The sequence below is a fragment of the Equus przewalskii genome, chromosome X, assembly GCF_037783145.1.
Source record: "Equus przewalskii isolate Varuska chromosome X, EquPr2, whole genome shotgun sequence".
Lineage (NCBI taxonomy): Eukaryota > Metazoa > Chordata > Mammalia > Perissodactyla > Equidae > Equus > Equus przewalskii.
In genome coordinates, this window is record NC_091863.1 from 121,118,097 (window position 1) to 121,137,255 (window position 19,159).

The 19,159-nt window shown below is 40.0% G+C and overlaps 1 protein-coding gene across 12 annotated transcripts in view; it reads left to right on the top strand.

Moving 5' to 3' along the window:
- The window catches only part of PASD1 (PAS domain containing repressor 1), a 97,785-nt gene that overhangs the window by 67,430 nt on the left and 11,196 nt on the right, over positions 1 to 19,159 (top strand). For all 12 annotated transcript variants that reach the window (XM_070604015.1, XM_070604018.1, XM_070604019.1 and 9 more), the window contains one exon: positions 11,488 to 11,560. In XM_070604015.1, the coding sequence (XP_070460116.1) occupies positions 11,488 to 11,560 (73 nt within the window). The remainder of the gene's footprint in view (positions 1 to 11,487; positions 11,561 to 19,159) is intronic.

Genomic DNA, 19,159 nt, shown 5'->3' on the forward strand with positions numbered 1-19,159 from the left:
AGGATTAGTTGCAGTTGCCTTATGATAACTGAGAGTGATGATGGAGCACTCTCTTCAAGTTAGTGATTTTCTGAACTGTTGACTTTAAACAAATAGACTGCCAGTTATTTCTGCAGCAAAAGTGGCTTGATTCAGGATCAACAAAGAATTGCAACTTGAGGTCTGCACCCATGACAAGCCATGTTCAAGTCCCAAGCAGCAAAGAGAGAAGAAACTCTTTTATAGAGGGGAAGAGGAAGTTGGGAGGGCTATTGTAAACAAAGTTCATTGGAGGAGACTGGGACTTGGAAGTGTGGTGGCCTTTCATTGCCTGAGTTGTGACAGTCTCTCATTGGCTGAGCTTCTTGCCGATCAAGAAGAAGAAGTCTTTCTTCTTCTTGGGCTCTGCTACTGAGGTAGGGTGTGAGAGCTTCTCCTTCTGGCCTCCCAACTCCATTTTAATGAGGTTTCTGTATACTAATTTCCGCATTTTCCCTTTTGATCGAGATCTTTCTCTGAAAGCATCACTGATCAAGTGTTGGGTTTGTCTAGTTTCAGCAGCCTTTTTTCCCTTGATGCCAGGAAACACCTTTCCTTGGTGTCGTGTCCCACAGTGGAGGGAACTGCACAGATTGGAGACCTATTGTGGCCACATTTGAGTGACAAGGAGGGAGAGGAGGGACAACTGTCAGGCATTTTTCCTTTCTAAAGTCCATATTTATCAAGATCATAGCACTGGAGATCATCTGAAGCAGTATGTCATCATCAAAGGCTTGACAGATAAAATTCCAACAGGTCTGGTCTGAACACATTGGGAAAGCTGTCTCGTTGAATATCATCTCCTTCAATTTCAGGAGATTTTTACTTTCAGATTACTAGGTGATATGCAGGTCCAATCAAGGTTTGGTCCTTCCTTTAAATTTGTCACGTGAATCCAAGAGTCTATGCCCTGGAATTTGGTGGCACAGGATTAGTTAGCAGTACCTGATAGGGGCGTTTCCAGCAAGGTTGAAGAAGAGTTCCTCTGGAGGCGTCTGTTCTGGTAGATGAAATCTCCGGGCTGCAAAGTATGATGCTTAAGATCTATGTCTCCTGAGAATGCACGGTGAAGTGATTGCTCTACCAAAATATGGTTATTTTTAATGGAAGCCATGAGGCCTCTGCAATATTAGACCACATCTGTTTTTATCAGCTGTGGGTTGAAAGAGGCAGGAGCTGAGTGAATTAGGTATCCTGTGACTATCTCAATGGGTGAGAGTTTATGAGTTCCAAAGAGGGTGGATCTGAGATATAGAAGGACCAGTGGCAATGCTTTTGGCTAAGGTATTTGGAGGGTTTCTACAAATTTTGCCTATTGAGTCTTAATAACACAGTTAGTACGTTCGGTTAAACCATAGGATTGAGGGTGGTAAGCCCAATGAAAGTGTTGTAAAACTGGCCAAACGGCACAGACTTCTCGAAGTACCTGACTAGTAAAATGGGTTCCTTGATCACTATGAAATTCAAAAGGAGTTTCCCAGGTAGGGATAATCCTTCCCCAAAGGACTTTAGCCACAGAAGAGGCAGTAGCCTGTCTGCAAGGGAAGGCTTCAGTCCAGTGAGAAAACATGCAAACCAGGACTAAAACATATTTATGTCTGTGAGATGGGGGAAGTTGTATGAAATCCATTGGCCAAACTTTGAATGGTCCATTATGCAGTTTAAAATGTCTGGGTACAGGCTTCCCCGGTTTGTATTTTGGATATGTGAGACACGTGAAGTAGGCATTTTTTGCAGCTTTATTAATATTTCCCCAACAATATTGATTCATGAATGCTGTCATTTTGTCAGTAGACCAGTGGTTAAATGCATGTACAGTGGTTAAGAGTGGGAACTTTAGAGTCTATGGTAGGACTGGGTTGTTATTTGGCCCGAACTAGAGCTTTCTCTTTTTCTCAAACCAATAATTGTTGAATTTCCAATCTTGTTTTTTCTTTTCTGAGTCCAATTGTTGGGCTTCTCTAGCCATTTTTTCTAAGTTATCATTTGGGGAAATATCCCTTTGGATCATGACAGAGCTTTGGCTGTTGTTGGTTCCTTTAAGGGTAGCATTCCTTGCAGAAATATCAATAAGGTGATTTTCTTTAGCTTCCAGACAGTCAAGTTTAGAAAGCCCTGAGATCTTAGTGATAGCTAAAGCAGTAAGTAAAAGTAAAGCATCCAGTAATTCCTGAACATGGGGACCATTTTTAATTTTATTTCAGCTGGATGTAAGGAAGCCATGTTGCTTTCACAGCATTACAAAATCATAAGCTACTCTGAAAGCATATCTGCTATCTCTGTAAGTGTTGGCAGTGTTGCCCTTGGCTGAAGTACAAGCCCTCGTAAGAGTGTATTATTCAGCCTGTTGGGCCAAACTAGCCATAGGTAATAGTGCTGCCTCAGCGATATCAGAAGGAGTTGTAATAGCACGCCCACCACAATATTTGCCATCGTAACCTTTTAAATAAGAAACATCAGTAAACCATGAGAAGTCAGTGTTACCCAAAAGAGTTTCCTGCAGGACATCACGAGGATTCAGGAGGTGATTCATCAGTGTTAAGTAGTCGTGAGGGACTTTGCAGTAATGGGGGGGGAGAAGAGTACCAGGGTTAAGGTTATTACAATGTAAGAGTTACGTGAGGAACAGTTAACAAAAGGATTTCGTAGGAGGTGAGGAGGCTGACTGAAATATGTTGAGTGTGATGAGAATTCAGGAAGGCTTCCACTGTGTGAGGTACAAAGATAACTAATGGGATCTCACAATGATTTCCACGGTGGCTTTAACCAAAAGGGCAGTAGCAGTAATGGCTCTAAGGCAAGGGGAGTATCCCCTCACCATAGGGTCCAGTTGCTGGCTTTAATATCCTGTGGGTCGATGGTGGTCCCTCTGTTTTGGGGTGAGTATCCCAAGGGCCTTCCCTTCCTTTTCATATGCAAAGAGGAAAAAAATTAATCTGATAATTGGGATGTCCAATGGCAGGTGGATTCATCAAACTCTCCTTTAAGGCTTTAAAGGCAATGTGATCCTGTCCTTCCCATAAAATTGGGTTGAGGTTGTTGTTCTTTAATGAAGTATACAGAGGTTTGGCCATAAGAGAAATATGGAATCTGATTTCGGCAATAACCAACTAGCCTGAGAAAACCTTGCAGTTGATACTCAGTTTTTGATTTGGGAAAATTTAGGACACCACGAAGCCTATCTGGATCTAGGTCTACCCCTTGTTCTGAAATCAGATGCCCTAAATATTGAACCTGAGTTTGGGCAAATTGCTATTTCTCTTTGGTGACCTTATTTCCCTTTAAGGCTAAAAGCTTTGGTGAGTGCATGCTGTCTTCCTGTGAGGAGGTGTGGGAGGGAGAGCAAAGAAGCAAATCACTCACATATTGCAACAAAGTAGAACCCTTAGGGAACCTAATATCATCCAGATCAGCCTTAAGGATTTTTGAGAAATAGGAAGGACCCTCATGAAAACCCTAAGGCATTATTGTCCAGGTGAATTACTTTCCTTCCCAAGTGAAGGCAAAAAGGTATTAACCAGCTTCATCAACTGGAATACTAAGAATGCACTGCGTAAGTCAATTACCATAAAGAATTCGCTTCCAGTGGGAATGGATGTTAGTAGTGTATGAGGGTTAAGAACAATAGAGTGTCGGGGGATAACAATGTTGTTTATTGCTTGGACGTCCTGGACAAACCTGGACTCTTGGCTTTTGGGTTTTCTCACAGGTAAGATAGGAGTATACAGGGACTAGTACAAGTGATAATGTAATCCTCTATTATGGGCTTTATACCTTGCAGGGCTTCTTTACTTATAGCCTATTGATTAATTCTGGGGAGAGGTTTTGAAGAATCTATTTGAATCTTGATGGGAGGTACATGGTGAATTTTACCAATATCAGTTGGAGATTTTGTCCATAAGGAGGGTGTAGTTGATTCCATAGGGACAAATGATCCGTGTTTCCAGAATCAGTTCTAGTACCATCAGAGACGGAGCAAATAAAAGATGTCAAAAGGTCATTTAATTCACCTGGTTGGCTGTTTTGATGGCTACTGTCAAATTCTAGGATTATTTCCCCCTTTCGGGAGAAATTAATTCTGACATGATGCTTTTCCAAGAAGTCTTGGCCTATTAAATGAATAGGGGTGGAGGAACTAAGGAGAAAAGGTTGTGTATCTCTCAAAGGGCCTAAACAAAAGGTTGAGAGACAGGAACCTTCTGAGGTTTGTTAGAAATCCCCACCATTTGAACTGTTTTAGTACTCTGAGACAGCACTACTTTATAGCAGTGGTGTTGAGCACCGAGAGTTCGACTCTGGTCTCAGGACAGAGAGATTCATCCCCAAGCTGGAGATATGTTCCTCCAAGCTGATTAAGAGGGAGGATTGGGAAGAGCCCTTGTAATTCCTTGGAGCCCCTTCATTGAGAATGTGGAGGACATTGGAAAGGCTGGTTAGAGGGCTGAAGACTCCTGAAGCACTTACATTTGTAACAAACCCTTCCAATGCCTGGCTCTTTGCAATAATAGCAGAAACGAGGGGAGTTTGGGTTTTGGTTAGGGGCCTTCATTTGCTGGAGTTGAAGATTAAGAATTTTAACAGTCTTTCTTTTAGGTGACTCATGCGAGAGAGTTGGTTTGCCAGATTAACTAAATCTGGAGTGGACATAGTTTCTCCTTCCATCCTGGTCCTTTTTACTAGCAGGGAACCATCATGGTTCAGCCTATTAATAAACATACAATTAAAAGCTACCCAGGTAGAAGGAATATCTGAAGAAAGTCCTGAATTTTCTTTTAAAAACAATCTCAAGTCAATTTTAATAGTCATGAACAGGTTCATCAGGTTTTTTCTTTTCTTTTCTTTTTTTTTTTTTTGTGCACAAGCCTGAATTTTGTTGCAGTCAACGGGCTTTGGGAAAGCCATAGGAATTGCCTGATGCAGTAGTCTAGTAACTGCCTAAGCCTAATCATACAACAGGTTAGTGGGTAGGTCTCCCAGTTGTAATCCTAGATACCTTTCAGGATTTTTTCAACTAGCAGTTTTCACTCAATGCTGGGCCTGGCCTCCACTGATAAGCATATGAACTAGCTGATATAAGTCAGAGAAACCAGGTTAAGTTTCAATGACTCTGTTAAATTCCTCAGCAAATCTGTGAAGATCTTTGGTTACTTTGGGAAAATGTTTGATTATGGTTCACACTTCAGCTTTACTCCAGGAAATATAAGAAATTAAGGGTATCGCCTTTGGCTTAATTTTAAAGGGGCAGGTTTTGATAGGTTCAGAGGAAGAGGGAGTGGGGAGAGGTTCAGGGAAAAGGGGAAGTTTGGTGAGAGAGTTAGTCTGGGGGAATTGAGGGTATAGATGAAGTGTAGGTGGTATAGAAGGGAAGGAGAAAGATGGTGCCGGAGGTGGAGCCTGAGCACCAAGAGCCGGAGGAGAGAAACAAGATGGTGTCAGAGGAGAGGAACATAAGGCTTCAGAAGCCATTTTATCTTTCTTTAATTGTTTGTTCATCTCGGTTAATCTTAAAATCTTATTTTGCAAAGAGGCGATTTTAGACTCCTGATAAGATTTGGAAGCCTCAAAATACCAATACAAATATGTGTTCCTTTCAGTTTTGGAAATTACAGAGCTATGGTTGTCCAAATCCGTTTTAAGAAAAGTAAGTTTGGGAAGTTTGAAAGTTCGCCATAATGGCCATTACTATTCTAAATTACTTTGGGTTAAATGGGTCCATTTAGTTAGAAATGCACATGAGGAAGTACTATGGATTTTAAACATAAAATCGGCTGGGGTCCCTGTAGGAGGAGCACCCTCAAAATGTTTAGATAATTGAGATCCCATTGCTTAGAGATTTTTCTCTAGAACAAAAGAATAATTCTCAGTCTGCAGGCCAAATATCAGCCAGTTCCAATAGGAGCAGTCCAATTTCAGTAAGGTGGACTCAAGCTTGAATCAACACAGTGCCAATGAAACAGCTGTTTCCAAAAGAGTCAGGCTGAAGTGCCAGCTCAGTTTCAAGTAGGAACAGTCCGATTCCAAAGGAATCAGGCTGAAGGTTTAGCATAGATCTGGTAGAAACAGTCTGATTTCAAGAGTCAGGCCCAAGTGCCAACCAAGTACTCACAGGCAAACAAGGCCTTAACCAGAAAAGGATGGAGCCTTAAAATAGATCTTGAATAAAGCCTGGAAAGCCTCAAATGTAAAGACAGTGGAAATTCAGATCCAGGAGAACAGACTTACCCTCAAACTCCAGAGTTGGCGAGAAAAGCAGCGAGCTCAGTGGGCTCTGTTGTGGGTACCACCCCTGTTTACTCGCCAGCCTTGGAGTCATCAGGGGTCTTCTCTGGATCCCTGCACAGGCCACCAAAATGTTGACCTTAAACAAAAAGACAGCTGGTTATTTTTCCAGCAAAGATGAGTTTATTTGGGATCAGCAAAGAACTCCAGTATGGGGTCTGCAACCATGGCAAGCCATCTGCAAGTCTCAAGCAGCAAAGGGAGGAGAAACTCTTTTATAGACGGAAAGAGGAAGTTGGGAGGGCTATTGTAAACAAAGAGTCCATTGGAGGAGACTGAGAGTTCGGTAGTGTGGTAGCTTTTCATTGGCTGAGTTGTGACAATCTCTCATTGGCTGAGCTTCTTGACAGTCAAGAAGAGGAAGTCTTTCTTCTTCCTGATGGGATCTGCTATTGACTAGGGTGCGAGAGCACCCCCTTTTGGCCTCCCAACTCCATTTTAATGAGATTTCTGTTTATTAATTTCCAGAACTGATCAAAATCATCCCCTTTTCCTATCTGCCTTTGGATATGGTTCCTAAAATAAACTAATCTGATCTTTGAATAATCTATTAAGATGATATTCTCCAATGGTTTATTTACTAAAAGGAGCTATATTGAAAGAGAAGAAATATTTAAAAGGCAGGTAGTTATTTTGTATTAGGAGGTATGGAGGAGGAAAAATAAATTCCCCTATACCCTTCCAGTTTCTTGGCTGAGATGTTCCTGTAATAAAAAGACAGATTGACAGAAGAAAAACAAACAGAAGTTTAGTAGCATGTGTACCTCCTGTATACATGGCAGAGACCCAGGAAAACTGAGTAACTCCCAGAACCCAAGCCACCACCTTAAATGCCATCTCCAGCTATAGACAAAAGAAGATGATGGGGGTGGGGAGCCAGTTATGGGAGATGACCAGGAAAAACACAGTAAACGAGGGTAAGGTTGTTATGCAGATTTCAGTTGGGGGCCTGCTCCGTGGATAAGAGTTTCTAGAGCTTTAGAGTCACCTTCCCCTTCCTGGGACAGAGAGGGAAACATCCTTACAAATGGAGATTTCCTTTATAAATGTAAATGTCTCTTACAAAAGGGTAACTTCTACTCAATTTTCAGAGCTTTCCCTATGTCTGCTGTTTGTTAAAAATAATCAGCCAAAATAATCCCTATGCCAAAGAGGCGTATTTTTGGGTGACAAATTCTGTTCCCCTTCAGAGGGATCAGTTTGTGCATTCATTCAGGGGATATTTACAAGTGTACATTGGATGCAGAGCTCTGTAGCCATACAACACCCCTCTTCCTCACTCCTACAACTGCTGCCTGAAGGAGACTATTGATCTAGGTGGTCCATAGCAATATCAACTCTTGATCCCCAGTCTGCTTATCTTGACATTGGAGAGTCTGCTTCTTGGCTCTGAAGGAATAGAGAAATGATAGTGTATGCAGAACTCATCTTTGAGGAGCACATTTTCTAGGAAAGAGAATTAAAATTACAGAAGAACCATTTTAAAGCAAATTACAGTATTATAAATCCCAAATCATATATTTAAGTGGAGAAGAAACTTAGAGGAATGGAGCAGTCACAGGGAGAGTGGTTAGTGCTGGTATTTGAGATGATCACGTTGGCCTATACAGATTACAAAGCACTTTTTCTAAACATGAATTTCTCTTTACAAGAACCCTACAAGGTATGTATTATAAGTCACACTGTAAATGCCAGGAAACATGGACTCAGGGAAGCTAAGAGACTTGATCTAGGTCTTACACCTAGAAGTGTCTAAGCTGAGGTTCGAGCCCAAGTCTGGGAGACCCTAAATTCTGTCCACATTCCATGGCAGCTCTGGGATGTGGGACACAATGGTGGAGGCTGGGGAAAATAGGAGGCTATTTCAGATATGATCCTTAGGGAACCACTTAAGAGCATAGCAACTCTTGGGGAGAGGTAGGTTCTGGAGATGCTGGTACTCATCTACTTGTCAGGGATGACTGAGCTGCAGTTGGGCCTGGAGGAAAAGAGGATGCCTGCGCCTTGACCCAAACTTTCACCTTTCCGACAGAGGCTGGTAGTGGGTTTCCTCTGTGAGCCTGTGGAATACCTTTGGTTGGAGTAATCTTATAAATGAGCTCCTTAACCTTTGGTCACGACCTACAACCAAGAAAGGAGTTCTGGTTTTCCTTCCTCCACTGCTTCAGATCAGATCATCTCTGCTGTACGTTAGACAAGGAGAGAGATTTAGGATTATATTTTTACTGTCATCTGGTTCCTGACTCTCTGCCACAACTGTTCAAAACACACCTTACTTTGTACTGCATTGACGTATGAAAGAACAGTATTCACTGGATGTGTTTTTCATATTTACAGTTTCATTTATATAGCAAGTAGAAGTGGATGTTTTTTTGAGCCAAGAACAACCTTCCATGAAAGTGATTCAGCAGTGTTGAGTACTTTACCAATGAATATCAAACCCCAGAAAAGATTTAAAATGGGGAGAGAGTGAGAAATTTTAAGGGCCCAATTTAAGAGTGACCTTTTGAGATTTTACATAATGAGACAGAGGTACTTTTCTTTGTAATTAGAAGGTGTTTTTTCCGTGTAAATACAGCTAGCAAAGTGTTCTTTGATCATTTTCTTTCCTTTTGAAAATTGATGCAATTTGGAAAAGGAAAGTTCTGTTTTTATCTATTATTAACCAAAGGCTAGCAATGTGTATGGCTGCAAACCCTCTGTTATACGTCAGTCATATCTTGAGCCTGAATTCACTGTTTACACGCACAGATTAGTTAGGTATGAAAAACTCCGTAAAGTTTTTCTTTAACAATGTGTGTGCTTATTTGTTACTTTTACATTCTGATTATAAGTCAAATATTTGCCATCTATGTTGATATTTAGAGAAGCATGAGATGTAAATTCACTGAAGAATTTGGAAAACTTTGCTTCCTTTTATTTTACATTTTTAAAATCCAAGCTAGTGGATTTAAAGCAAAACTAATTGCCTCACAATGTTTTGTTGTCAAAGTTGGTGTCTGGTCCAGTAAAACTCAGCGCATCCTTGTATACAGTGCTGTCTAATAGAACCTTCTATGATGACAGAAATGCTCTTTCATCTGCTCTAATACCATAGCCACTAGCCACATGTAGCTACTGGGTACTTGAAGTGTGGCTTCTGTGACTAAAGTACTAAATTTTAAATTTCACTTAATTTTGGTTTTAATTTAGCCACATGTGGCTAGTGGCTACCATACTGGACAGTGCAGCAGTACATTCATTCACATACTGTTTATCTCAGGTATAAAGGCATTTACTGTTTAGAAGCCAATATGGAGGCATTTAATTGCTTTTAAAGAGCAGGTAGAAGCCTCGTCTTTTCTTTGAAAGTAATTGTGTCAATCTGAGTAGACCTGCGTTGAGGGATGTGCAAATATTTTAATTGAGTTGCCTGGTCAGTCTGTTTATTCCTTTATTCACTCAGCAAATATTCATGAAGCACCTACTAAGTGCTCTGCATTGTGCTAGTGCTGGGATACAAGAGGTTCAAAGCAGGTGCACTGCTTTCACAAGATTCATCAGGTGGAAAAGGTGGACAGAAAGTAATAAACTTTCATACAGAACAGAAGAGAGTTGACAAAGAGGGAAGAGTCAAAGATGACTTGGAGGTTTCAGTCTTGAGTGACTGTGTGGAGGGTGTCACTGTTCGCCAAGATAGGAGACACTGGAGGAGGAGGATGAGTCTAATTGAACCATGTTGAGTTGAGATGTCTGTTAGACATCCAGAGTGCATGTCCTAAAGGCAGTTGGGTATATGGGCCTACAGCGCAGGGAGAGGTCTTGAGATAGAGATGTCGGAGTCACCCCAAGTTGAAGCCGAGGGACAAAATATGGTCTGCAGGGGAGATAATATAAAGAAAGAACAGAAAGTGAAGAACAACCTTGAAGAAGTACCAACACTTAGTAAGGAAGAAAACATTCTGTCAGACTAATTGGCTTATAAATTTAGTCAAAGACTGAAAAAAATTAGAAATAAAGATAATAATCTTTTAGGAATTTTATTTTTAAATGATGTAGATGCAAATTTATAAGTAACTCTGTTTATGTTACTTGGTGCTGAAAGTCAAACCAGTAAGAAATGCATATCAGATATTTTATAGTCCCATCATACATAAAAATGACTGAATTAACTCATTAAGTAGTTTTTTTGTGCTATTTAAATCAATACTTCCTAAATATGTTGATATCCAAAATATATTTTTTCAAACTCTTCTTAATTTTCTTCAATTGTAATAGATGATATAAGTAAAATGGATTTTGTGGCTGGGTCTTATGAAATATAGAATGGAAAATTTCTCTCCATTGGATCAGTATTGACTTATTGAAACCTTGAAGAATAGTCCAGTTATTCTGTTAATTTTGTGTCTTTTGAATGAATTGGGAGGGTTTCACAGATATCATTTTGTCACTGTGTTGCTATTGTGAGGTCTCGCTTTTTATCATATCTGTTATCAGACTCCAGTTTCTTATTTTGTGGAGCAATAGGAGCTTTTCACTCTTTGGCATGCAAAAGAAAAACCCTTGAAAACAAAAAGCATTTCCATAACAGATTATCAGTTATGAAACGTCTAAGGCTCAAAAAGTAATTTCAAAATTAAAAAGATTCTCATTCATTCATGTTCTCTCCTCTGTCTCTCTTCTTCTCTCTCATCTTCTACTTATTTGGTGAAAGGTAAGCTAGTGCTTAGATTCAAGTGTGCCATGAAGCTGTATTCTCACCTTGGGCATCAAAATTCTAATTTTGATAGAAATGAATTGTTAATGAGCCAAAGAGTGGAGAGTTTCTCTAATTACAGGAAGCACAATGAAATTTGGCGTGAAGGCAGTTTTTGTAATTGCCGTTGGTTTAAAAATAAAGAACATTCACTCATACACCTTGGCTTTCTCTTTTTTAGATTGCTTTGCTCACTATTGTCAAAAAGACATTGAAACCTGCAGCAAACTTCATTCTAATGAGGGTCCAGATGATTTATTTTATAGATATGGTGCAGAACAATGTTTTCTGCAGAAAAAGTGACACCTCAAAGGTTGATGATGTTATGAATTAAGAAACATAAAACAAATATTTTTTCTTATTTGAACATTAATTTTACTGTATTATAGAAAAATTAGATTTAAATAGCAAATTAGACTCCTGTGCTTACCATCTCTCTTTTCACCTATTTATAGAAGTGTTCAAGGCCAAAGAATAAGTTCTAGAATGCAATTCCTGCATGATGAACCTGATGCTGCTGCCTCAGACGTATGTACATTGAAAGCCATAGACTAAAAGCTTGGACCCTATCCCCGGGATGTTTATTCTTCAGTTAACGTGTGTTGCCAACATACAAAGGTTTCAATTTCAAGAAGTATCTCATATGGGTATACATGTGAGCGATGTTCCACAGTTGCCATTTTGTAGCTATTTCTTATTGGGAGCCAGTAACTACCATGCTTTGAATGTAGTAGCTTTAAAAAAATTAAGCTAAGCTCTATACCTCTGTGCAAGGTCTTTTTGACTTGTGAGTGCATTTCAAAATGAAAGTTTACTGACCTGCCTGCTGCAAGTAGCTATGTGAGTAGACTCATGAGACTGCATCATACATCATCCCATCATGGGCAGAACCCAGTCCCTAATTAACCTAGATTGTCCCCATCCTTTTCCTAAGCCATTGAATGTATCACCCACTTATCCATTCGCTAGATGTTACTAGAGAGAATGTTATAGGGACATACAATAGAAATATGAAACCTGGGTCTGCCTTCAATGATCTGAAACTCTAGTCTGGGGGATAAGACCAAATTGCAAGAAAAAAGATATAGAAGACCAGAAAAAGCATCCCAGAAGGCCTTGCCAAGGATGTTCTTTCACATTACCTGCCACTACATGGGTGCATGTAACACAGCTACTAGGCTGGATCACTGCAGTGGTGAGAGTGTTACAGAGAGAAAAGATGGCCTAGACGTCAGAAGATAAAGGTTTGATTCCTGATTCTGCCGCTTACCAATTATGTGACCTGGGCAAAGTTCTTTTACCATGAAGAGCTTCCGTTTCCTTATCTGTAAAATAAGTGTGATAATAATCTGCCAGGCTATCTCGTATGGATGTAGTAATGCTCAAAGAAACCTCATTTGTTAGTATACTGTTTGTATTCCTGCAGTAGAATGAAGCTTCTGTGAGAGCAGGTGCTGTCTTGTTCATCAGCACATCCCCAGACATCTTGAACAAGGCTTGCCACCCACAGTAGATGCTCATAAATATTAGATGCACGAATGAATAGTGTATGTTACAGTACTCTAGGATTTTTGTAGCCCTCTTCACACGTGTGGTAAAGGGATTCAAGAACAGTATAGACAAGCTTCCACATGATTTTGCCTGCAAGGATTTGCCTGTTCCTGGGGCCTTGCAGACTACAGGTCTTTTCAGTAATTAAGTTCTTCTGTAATGTGGAGATGCTGTGAGCACATATTTTAAATATGAAGTGCTGATTTTGTGTTGCATTTTCCAACTATTGCTCATTTAACAAGCTACTTCTATGTAGATAAAACTTTCTCCCTTCTGAAGACATACCTCTGCTTAACCTAACATTCTGTTCAAGAAAAAGTATGAAACAGGAAGGAATTAGGTAGAAGAAGGCTAATTTAAACAGAGCAATGTTTTATTTACACACAAATTAATTGTGGTTATTCTGGGAAAAGAGGCCAAGACATCCATAATAGCTCTGGCCATCAGACTAACATCTACACAGCTGACAACCTGACTTCATCAGTCAGTCAACAAATATTTACCCAGGATCTGTAGCGTGCTATGTGTGAAGAATCCAGAGTCCTTCAACACACTTCAAACAAGTGTGTTTTGAGGAAAACTGGATTAAAAAAAATTCTCACTTTATAAAACTTATACAACCTAAGTAATTATAACACTTAAAAGTAAGGTTTTTTTTTTTTTTTTTTTTAAGAAACCCATAATCCCACCACCATGGCACAGTGCTATTTACTTTTGCTTATTCCTATTTGGTCTTGGTCTACCATCATATGTATTTTTCACTTAGTTAGAATGATAGCTTACATGCTTCTCTATAACCTTGGCTTTCACTTATCACTAAGTCCCACTTTTCTACAGTTCCAATTTTAATCATTTCAGTAACTATATAATATTCTTTGGAGTTGGGGAACTTCTGCTTCCAATTAAGATTGACTGACAGGGAACAGAGTAACTTTCTTGCCCAAAACAGCCAAAAATAAAACAGACAAAATGAAATAACGATTTTCAAGATAATGGACATCAAGCAACAAAGGACAGGGACTCTTAAGAGATGGAAAATGAATTAAATGAGCCCTACGATTGCCACAGCTTACTACCTAGTGAGCTTCCAGGCCATGTGGCTGAGGGGGAGAACACACAGGGATCCCAGTGGACTGCCCGAGTTGAAGAGATTGAGGTGGGAGTATAGGGAGTCTAAGGGTACTAGCAGAGTACCTGGAGAGGAGGGGGCTGTGTGGAGAGATAATGTCAGGGAACTGGGAGGGGAAAGAACCATTCAAGAGGATTAAAGGGAACAGTGCCAGCACTCACACAGGACTGAGAATAGTTCCTGTTTCTACCAGCAACACTGGAAATCCTCATAATACACAGGACACGAGGGAAGAGTACACAGAAAGGTCTAGCCCTCGGCTAACAATTGCTCTGCTTCTGCTTATCAAATCATTAAGGCAATACCAAAAGGATCAAACTGTTTCCAGGTAATTTCACTATGTTCCAAAACAAAGATGAAGAATGTTTATAGGAATGCAAAAATATCTATACCCTACAAGATGAAGTGAACAATATTTGGCATTGAGTCAAAGAGTATCAGGCATTTAAAGAAGCAGTGATTTATGACCCTTCTTGAAGAGAAAAATCAATCAGTAGGAACTTATCCAGAACAAACACAGATTTTTGAATTAGTGGACAAGGATAGTAAAACAATTATAACTGTATTACATGTGTTCAAAATTTTAAGAAGAGACATGGAAGATGGGGAAAACATATCAAGTGAAAATTTGAGTGGTGAAAACAAAACAACACTGGGTGGGATTGATGGTAGATTAAACATTGTAGATTTAGTAGATTAGTAGATTTAAAGACAAAGCAATAGAAATTCTCCAAATTAAACAAAAGGAGAAAAAAGTTTTAAAAGAACAAGAAAAAAGAAAAGAGCATTAGTTAGCTGTCAGAAACTTCAGTTGGCCAAATATATGTGTAAGTGGAGTCTCCATAGTGTACAGGGGTGTACAGAAAAAATAGGTGAAGTAATAATGGCCAGAAATTTTCCACATTTGGTGAAAGCTATAAACCCAAAGATCCAAGGATCTCAACTAAACCTAAGCAAAAGAAACATGGAGAAAAAAACCACACAAAGCACATACCGGCCCCCTGCCAGGGACCGTCATATTTTGATCTGTCAGTTACTGTAGACAACTGCATCCAGAGAAGCATGTTCTGTTGAAAACAGCTGTTAACCAGCAAGGAATTGAGAATAAGATGATGTGTTGAGTACAAAGTTCCTTCCATGAAAACCACCACCTCACCATTTGAATAGCAGTGGCTAATGTAGCAGCATCAATGTCAATCCAAAGCAAATTCTCCCTAATTGACTCTGTCCCAGATACTTTATTGTAATGATGACTTTAGGTGACTCATGTTACCTGCAACTGACATTCTGCCATCCATCCCTGGAGATCTGTTGTTCTTGAATCGCATTGCACTAAACAAGCAAGTTTGGCAGAATTGGAGCTTGTACATTATCACATTGTTTTTTTACTCAAATTCATTGTTCCTGGAGGTAGCAGGCAAATCTTCAGAAGCAGCTGGCTTTGAGCATGAACCGCAGGGCCTGGGTGGGGTGGGAGAGCCGTGGTACACATCAGACTCAGAGGCACTCTGCCCAAGCTAATTATGTATTAATGAGGAGGACAGGGCAAACCTGGCTTAGGGAGTAATCGTGAAAGCGTCTTCCAGTGATTTTATACCTACTATGAGGTAGGCACCTAATCATTTATTCACTCAACAGACACCTATTGAAGCACCTAAAAAGTGATTTAAGAAGGTCATCCCTAACTCCATATAGGGGTGGGAGATGACATGGTACTTATGATAGAATAATAAGACGACTAATGACTAAAGTGTATTGAGGACTTGTTATGCATCAAGCATTGGGCTGGGTGCTTAACTCCCACAGCAACCCTATGAGGCGTTATCGTTCCAGTTTTAAAGATGGTGAATCTTGGATTCTTGCTATTGAATAACTTGCCCAAAGTTGCACAGTAAGTGGCAGAGCCAGGATTCAAATCCAGGCCTGTCTGATCCCAATATCTACTTCTTCCTATATAATGAAGCACCTACTTTCAAAGCTCTCTGTTTTTTCATGTTGTCCTATTCTTTGTTTTATGGCTTCCCTTTCTTTGTATTTTTGAACATTTTAAGTGTGTTTATTTTAAAGGCCATTTCAGATTCATTCATTTATTGATTCATTGAACATATATTTATTCAACACCTACTGTGTACTATACACTGTTTTAGGTGAGGGGGGTGGATACATCAGTTAAGAAAATTGAAAAATTTCTGCTCTAGAGGAGCTTACGTTCTAGCAGGAGGAGATAGATGATAAACAAGATAAGTATATTAAATAAATAAATGATAAATTAGAAGGTGAGAAGAGCTATTGAAAAGAAGTAGAGCAGGATGAGAGGGATTGGGAATGCAACAGATAGGGGAGTGCAGTATTAAATATGAGCAAACATTGAAGGAAGTGAGAAAGTTAGCCATGAAGATATATATCTGGGGGGAAGACTCAAGAGAGGGGAAACCAAAGCAAGGCCTTGAGGTGGAAGCATGCCTGGGGTTTAGAGGAATAGCAGGGAGGCCAGAGGGCCTAGAGCAGAGTGAACAAAGGTAAGAGTAGGTATGGTTGGAATCAGAGATGTAATGGGGGTCAGGTCGAATAGGGCCTTGGAAGCCATTGTATGGCTTTGGGGTTTACTCTGAATGAAATGGGGAACCATGGGAGAGTTGTGAGCAGAAGAGTGACATAATCTGATTAGTTTATTAAAAGAGTCACTATGTTGAGACTAGACTGTGGGGAGGAGGAGTAGGTGTGGAAGCTGGGAGTTGAGTTAGGAGGCTATCTCAGCAATCCAAGTGAGAGATGATGGTGGCTTGGAGCAGGGTAGTAACAGTGAAAATCGTAAGTAGTAGTCATATCCTAGATCTATTTTGAAGGAAGAACACTTGGAGTTGCTGACATTGGATGAGATGTATGAGAAAAAGAGAGGAGTTAGGGATGACTTTAAGGTACTTGACCTGAGCAACTGGAAAGATGGTATTGCATTAACTGGAGAAAACTGTGGGAAGAATTTGCAAGCTTACAGGTGTTTGCTGGGGAAGGTAATAAAGGGGTCTCAGTTTTGAAAATATTTATGTTTGGGATGCTTATTAGATAGTCAGTTGGAAATATAGAGCTAGACTGGTGATAAGAATTGAGGAATCAGCAACATGGATGGTCTTAAAGCTATAGACTTGGATGAGGTCACCAGGGGAGTTAAGTATAGACAGAAATAAGAACCAAGGACTAAGCCTGGAGTACCTCCAAAGTGAAGAGATTAGAGAGAAGAGAAGGAATCAGCAGTGGAGATTGAGAGGACGTGACCAGTGAAGTAAGAGTTAAGCCAAGTGAAGAAAGTATTTCCAGGAGGAGGAAATGAAAAACAGTGTCAAACACTGCTGATAGATTAGGTAGGTTGACTACTCAGAAGTGCCATTAGATTTAGGTCCTGGAAGCCATTGCTGAACTTGAGAAAAATTTTGGTGGACTGTAGACGAGGGCAGGGAGATATCGTCTGCTTGAGCAGATATAAGAGAGGATGGTGGAATTGGAGACATTAAGTACTTCCCTTTTGAGAAGTTTTGCTCTCAAGGGAATCAGACAAACAGAATGGTACGTAAAAGACAGGTGGGATCCAGAGAGGATTTTTTGTTTCTTCCTTTTCCCCTACAAAGCCCCAGTACATAGTTGTGTATAGTTGTAAGTTTTTCTTCTGGTTCTTCTATGTGAGCTGGTGCCACAACGTGGCTACTGACAGACGAGTGGTTTGGTTCTGGGCCCAGGAACTGGGCCCAGGCTGCCTAAGTAGAGTGCACTAAACTTTAACCACTAGGCCATCAGAGCTGGCTCCAGAGAGGATTTTTAAACAGAGTGTATTTTTAAAAATTCTACTCTATTTTATCTAGTGTTTTTCCCATGTCTATTCCATCTGTTATCTTGACTGGATGCCCTAAAGTGCTGTTCTTTTTACAAAACTAAAATGAAAGGACCTCTTAAAAGTGACTCAGAGCACTTCTGATGCTAAGCTAATCATGGGGAAAATGTGAAGATTGGGGGATGTACGTCTTGATTGCCTCCCCCGCAGTGTACACTCATTTCTAGTTCACATAACTTTCAGGTATTGGAGCCTGCACTTGAAGCCTCCTCTATGTCCAGCCTTAAAGGCTATGCTTCTCTTTTCAAATCATTTAGCATACTGTTCATGGAGACAATTATAGAGTAAAAGTGAATCCAAAACTCCTCTTAAACTTGTAAAAGCATATTGATTGCCCTCCGATCCCCATGCATGCATTTTCATTTCATCTTTCTTTTTAGCTTCTAGCTTCCTCTCTTGAAAGATTGTCTTCAGATCTTAGTCCTGATTGCATTTTATATTGGTATCTTTTTGCTTCCAAAATAGTTGCTTTGCTTTGTTTTTTTGTTTGTTTGTTTGTGAGGAAGATTGGCCATGAGCTAACATCTGTTTCCAATCTTCCTCTTTTTACTTGAGGAAGATTGTCCCTGAGCTAACATCTATGCCAATCTTCCTCTATTTTGTATGTGGGATGCCACCACAGCATGGCTTGATGAATGGTGTGTAGGTCTGCGCCTGGGATCCAAACCCGCAGACCCCAGGCCACTGAAGCGGAGCGTGCAAATTTAACCACTATGCCACCCGGCCAGCCCCTTGCTTTGTTTTTTTCTAAACCAGTTACCATTACTGCACATGATTCTGTAATTTAAGTTCATTTAGGCTCACTGCATTTTTATTGATAAGCTAAAGCATATGAACACACAAAAAAGGACATCTTGATGAACATCTGAGTATACACATTTCTATTGAAAATCATCCAAGAAGCAAGGAGCTAGTGATTAAATTGATATATGGCCACGATAAAGAACAGAAGGAGGAGGACAAAGAAAGAGAGGTCATATCCCATCTCAATGAATATGACCCCACAAAAATAGCTTTCTAAATGATGAAAGGATTGCCACATCCCCAGCAACACATTCCTTGTTTTAAGGAGTACAAAACATAGTGCACTTGAACAGAGATTGTGCAATTTCCTGAAGTTCAAATGCTGGGATTTAATCTGGGGGAGTGTTCTCCAACAAACAGGTTCCTTGTAGAAAAGTCAGCATGAGTCAATGTCTTAATCCAGTGCAAAAAAAAAAAAAAAAAAAAAAGCTAATTTTTTTGGCAGAGATGTAAAAGATTTCACTGCTAAACCAGATACTTAAATTTCATATGAGCAGTGAGCCCCAGACTATTCAAAAAGGATCCAGTTGTTAAGGAAATGGCAGTGGATCAATAAATAGGAATATAACATACGTGATTTAAAGCAGCAAATGGCTTAGGTTGAGATAGCCGGGGTTAGGGAAAAGAGTACTGGGTTCGAAGACACTGAATTTTCTCTCTCTTGCTCTGCTCCTAACTTGCTGTATGACCTTCTCCCCTTTGAAGCTATCAAATAGGGAGGTTGCACTAGAAGCTCTCCAGGGCCATCTATATCTCTCTG